Source organism: Octopus bimaculoides, chromosome 11 (assembly GCF_001194135.2).
Source record: "Octopus bimaculoides isolate UCB-OBI-ISO-001 chromosome 11, ASM119413v2, whole genome shotgun sequence".
In the NCBI taxonomy this organism is placed as follows: domain Eukaryota; kingdom Metazoa; phylum Mollusca; class Cephalopoda; order Octopoda; family Octopodidae; genus Octopus; species Octopus bimaculoides.
Genome location: NC_068991.1, coordinates 41,631,890 through 41,637,216, shown reverse-complemented (window position 1 = coordinate 41,637,216; position 5,327 = coordinate 41,631,890). Strand labels below are relative to the sequence as shown.

The window sequence follows — 5,327 nt, the reverse complement described above, 5'->3', positions numbered from 1 at the left end:
CCTTTCTGCAATATGGACACATATTTACCTGAGTTTATGTTTCCCTCACACTCCACTAGCTCTGATCAACCATTGCTCCAAATTGCTCCCCAGACAAACACAGACTAGCTGCCGTGTTTCATTGTTGGCTGCGATCTTTTCGCATCAAATTCTTGATCACAGAGTCTCCACACCTGACCACTGTCAGAAAATACAGCAATTCTGGAATCATCAGAGAATATGACAGTGTCCCAAAATGCCAGTGGCCTCTCCACCATCTCACTGGCCCAGTCTTTTCTCCGCTTCATGTTGGCTGGTCGTGGAAGTTGGTCGCGACCTCGCACTGACTTCTACCTTTTTCTAGCCATCAAGGGGAAGCACTTTTCGGATGGTGCTCAACTTATTTCCAACGTAAAGTCTTGGCTCTAGACGCAACCTACTGACTTCTACAGACAAGGTTTTCACAGCTGCATAAAGCAGCTACATAGCTATCACCATTGGTGATAGCTATGAGAAGGACTAATAATTATGCCAAGTTTCCTTTATCCCAGTCCTTGGGAAGTGGGTTACAGGAAATCTTTGATGAACATCCCTCTCTCCAACTACCCGTCAGTTATATTTCCGCCATGTAACGAGACGCGTACTTTTCTCCGAACTATCTTCTCCTTCCTCCTTTTCTTCCTTTCTAGACGTTTCCTCTTTCCGACGAAGAGCCATACTCGAAATGTCATTCCCACTCCTATTTTTCCACCTATAACTTTCACTGAGTGTTAATCTAATATATTCACGGTGTACGTCTAACTGTTTCTTTTTTTGCTTTTCAATTTTGATTTACCCCTATATATGTGTGTCTGTGTGTGTGTGCGTGCGTGTATAGCACTCCGTCGGTTACGACGACCAGGGTTCCAGTTGAACAGCATGCTCGTGAATTTAACGTGCAAGTGGCTGAGCACTCCACTGACACGTGTACCCTTAATGTAGTTCTCGGGAAAATTCAGCGTGACACAAAGTGTGACAAGGCTGGCCCTTTGAAATACAGGTACAATAGAAACAGGAAGAAAGAGTGAAAGAAAGTTGTGGCGAAAGAATACAGCAGGGTTCACCACCACTTTCTGTCGGATCCTCGTGAAGCTTTAGGTGTTTTCGCTCAATAAACACTCACAACGTCCGGTCTGGGAATCGAAACCGCGATCCTTTGACCGCGAGTCCGCTGCCCTAACCACTAGGCTATTGCGTCTCCATATGTTTGTGTGTGTGTGTGTGTGTGTGTGTGTGTGTGTGTGTGTGTGTGTGTGTGTGTGTGTGTGTGTGTGTGTGTGTGTGTGTGTGTGTGTAAAATTAAAAATTAAGGTTTAGAAAGGAGACATTAATTAAAATGCAGCATCCAAACCTTGTTTCGAGTGAGCCCCAGGTAGTGTGCCTGCAGAGTATGTTCACCACCTAATGGATACCAGGCGTCATCTACATTACTGCACTTTCGTCGCTGGATCTAGATCAGGAATTCCTAGATACATATTGGGTATAATTTAAATTTCATATATATACACACACACGCGCGCACACACACACACACACACATACACACATATATGCACGTCTGTATATGTACAAGTATGTATGTTAAATACAAAAAAAAAATAACCAAAACCCCAGGACTTGCGTTAATAACAGAGAGAAATATCAATAGTAAGCACGGCACATATACACACACACCTTACACATACACATACACCTTACACAGACACACACACACACACACATATTAGGGAAGCTATTTTCAATGCAGCATGAAAAGAAAAGCAAAAGACGCCGCAAGTAGCCAAAAGCGTACACAGCTGTATTCGCTTTTGCAATAAAACAAAGAGGAATGATGATGATGATGATGATGATGTTGTTGTTGTTGTTGTTGTTGTTGTTGTTGTTGTTGCTGTTGCTGTTGTTGTTGTTGTTGTTGCTGTTGCTGTTGCTGTTGTTGTTGCTGCTGCTGCTGGTGTTGCTGCTGCTGGTGGTGTTGTTGTAGTAGTAGTAGTAGTAGTAGTAGAAGCTAATGGTTTCAGATCATTTACTAACAAAGTGATATTGTCTTTCATAGATCCCGCGCCCACTCCGCAGACGGTCTGCATTTACAATGAACATACATACCAAGTGGAAGAGGAATTTGAGGGTGCAGATGGCTGCAGCAAATGTCAGTGTTCCGGTTCCGGTCTAGTTACGTGCGTGAAGCAAGTTTGCTCCAAATCAAGAAACGGTGAAGGTTAGTTGTCGTATCTAGCAAATCATTTTAATTTTCTTTTGTAGACTGACATTAAACTTAACATTCGCTTGTAAAGTGAAATAGATGTTCATTTCCTTCTCTCTCTCTCTCTCTCTCTCTCTCTCTCTCTCTCTCTCTCTCTCTCTCTCTCTCTCTCTCTCTCTCTCTCTCTCCTTCGAGAAGATTCATTCACAGAATAGAATTGGAAGCGAAAGTAAAAAAGTAGGAGGTCACTGGTGTGCCATATACTCTTGTATCGTACAAAGAAGAGAATTTCTAATCTCGATATTTCTTCAAATTTCTTTAGTTGTCCATTTAGTAACTAATTCGAAGTTCTTTTGCTCTAATGGTCTCTTTCTTCCCTTCTTTCTCTCCTTCTCTCTCTCTTTCTCGCGTCGTTAGTCGTTCTACCCTTCACTCTTCTTGTCTCTCTCTATCACTATTTCTTTAATTACTTATATACCACTGCTTCACTTTCAAATAATTACAGGACGTTGGCCATGTCATATACCTAGAAAGAAAATCCATAGGTCTTGCTACCACACTAGCTACTTCATCTCAAGCAATCTGCTAACGCTGCTTGTAGAGTTTCCTTATGCACCAATAAACATACGAAACTATACTGCCACACACTTAGCATTCTTCCTTGTTTTATAGGCAAACCATTCGTAAATGTACTTTCCAGTATACTATATTTGTCTGTTGATCAATAAAAAGCAGCAATTTGGAGTTAACAGTCAATTAACAGTTCAGCAAACAACACTTGAAAACTTTGCAAACGATAATATACTACACAGTATCAATTCCTATCAGATCAGCTGACGTGTGGCTGCATGTGCTGTTGCAGCGTGTTGCTGCATTCATCGGTATGTTCCCGGGCGACCCGTAGAGTGGAGTCCCAGTCAATTCCTATCTCCACGTAATACTTCCTCATCTGCTGTGGTCATGTGGCATGTGGTCGACCAACACAAGCCGTCAACTCAGCCGGATCTTCAGTGACGAGAACAAAAGGTAAAAGTAAACTTATCTTCTCGAATCATACCGACTCACAAGCACCGGTTTCATGGCGTATATATTCCCCATCTGGACGGGACGTCGGTCAGTCGCAAGATTACTCATTTTTGCTAGCTGAGTGGACTGGAGCAACGTGAAATGCAGTGATTTGCTCAAGAACACAGCGCGTCACCCGGTCCAGGATTCGAAACCACAATCTTACGATTATGAGTCTATCACACTAACCACCGAGCCACGTGTCTCTACAGTGAAGAGAATACGCTAAGCATGGTCTAATTCGGAAAATCGAGCAACATGGCCAAACAGTTTGAGTCAGTAAAATTACAATTGATATCAGCTGTGAAAATGACACAGCAAAATTATAGTCAGCTTTTAGAGATAAACTGTCTCTGCCAAGGGATTTACTCTGTGGTTATATATTCCAACAATTTTCCAACGGATCAATTGAACCTGGAACTCTTAATGATACGGAATTTTATAAAAATTCTAATCGATTCTACTTCTTTCGGCAGCTGCCCTTTATGGATTATGGTATCTGAGAACACATTCAGGCCAGAATTGTGTCTTAACGAAAACAGCATCCTCTCTACATTAAATCATCCCGAATCTTTGTTGCACTACATGATCCCTGACTTCAACGTTTACACAGCTTTAGTAGAAGCACAATATGATGATTACTAGTCTAGGTTTGTGGAAATTGGTTCCAACATGCTGGTACTAGATTCCGCAAACCAAGATCGCTAGCTTCTTGAATACATAACTAAGCTATTGTGAGGCCACTGCATGTTCCTAAAACATAATGTTCAGAATTATCGAGTATATCACTTTAAGAAATACACAGAAAATGGCATTAACGGCCTGCAACAAGCTTTTCATCTGTATATTGCCTCATACTTCGAGCTTCTACTTACCTATTCCAATGTGACTAATAAGTCTTAACAATAGGAATATTTGCTACTCAGTTCATTGAGTATCCATTTCATCAGAACTGCACAACGGAGAGAGCAATAGCAGTATTTATTGCTGGCACGATCAATATCAACAAATATTATTATTGGTATTGTCACTACAAACTTTTGTACGAAACGCCTGCCGCTACTGTTTCCAATCTATATTGACAGCCATATGACACACCGATATTCAGAGTTTCTTGGAAAATCGGAGAGTAGTGCTGAAGGTGACTATGGTAAACTTCCCTTTCAGCTCTTTTAAGAACTTCTCACCAGTTAAGATATGGCTAGTAGTTCTTTTAAGAACTAGCACACAGGCAATTCAACAGCTCGTTCCTCGGATTCCGAGATTCAGTCTCTCTCAGCATTGACCAACTTATGAAGCTCACCTTTTAAATATCAGACCTTTCAACCAACCGGCCATTAGTAAGACAAGTATTCTCCATGACGAAAATTCTATTGTTTCTGCATTTGGAAATTATTATAACACTTCCTAAGAGGGATTTTCAGTTTGTTTACAGTTTCATATGTTAACCACTCTCTTTCTCACTCCTTTCTCACGCACACACAACACCACTATTTAACATTGGTAGATAACTGATTCGATACGTTGTTGATTTTTTTAACTAAGAATAACTCGCTTGTCTGAGTCCACGGTGAAAGTGCTCAATTGTCACTCATTCATACTTCCTAGCTTTAAACAGATACTTTATCGCAGTGTGTCACCCCACAGTAGATACCTCAAGATATACTAAATGACTTTAATACACAATTAAACCCATTGAATCCTTTTCAGAATTGTGTACCAGCGAATACGTCTTTATTTACGACGGTAACGTGTGATTTAAGGAATATTGATAAGATTTTTGGTATGTCGAGCTGCCATGTAGAGATTCCCTCATTGGTTCGTAAAGATGAAGTAATCAGAGGTGCAACAATAACTGAATAGCTGATGGTATTCAACTCTACAGACGTTTAAAGTGAATTCTACGGCTCATTCGGTTGCTGTAGTCTTCCATTTTCGCCCGTCGATCCGACGAGGACCATCTAGTCATCCTGTACAGATGACTGACAATAATAACTTGCACGATCTGTTTGATTAAAGAGAGGAAGAATAACGCACTATCAGC

At 41.0% G+C, this 5,327-nt stretch overlaps 1 protein-coding gene across 1 annotated transcript in view; it reads left to right on the top strand.

The window, feature by feature from the left end:
- The window catches only part of LOC106872600 (kielin/chordin-like protein), a 131,980-nt gene that overhangs the window by 15,533 nt on the left and 111,120 nt on the right, over positions 1 to 5,327 (top strand). Inside the window, exon 8 of the mRNA XM_052971979.1 lies at positions 2,072 to 2,233. Within this exon, the coding sequence (XP_052827939.1) occupies positions 2,072 to 2,233 (162 nt within the window). The remainder of the gene's footprint in view (positions 1 to 2,071; positions 2,234 to 5,327) is intronic.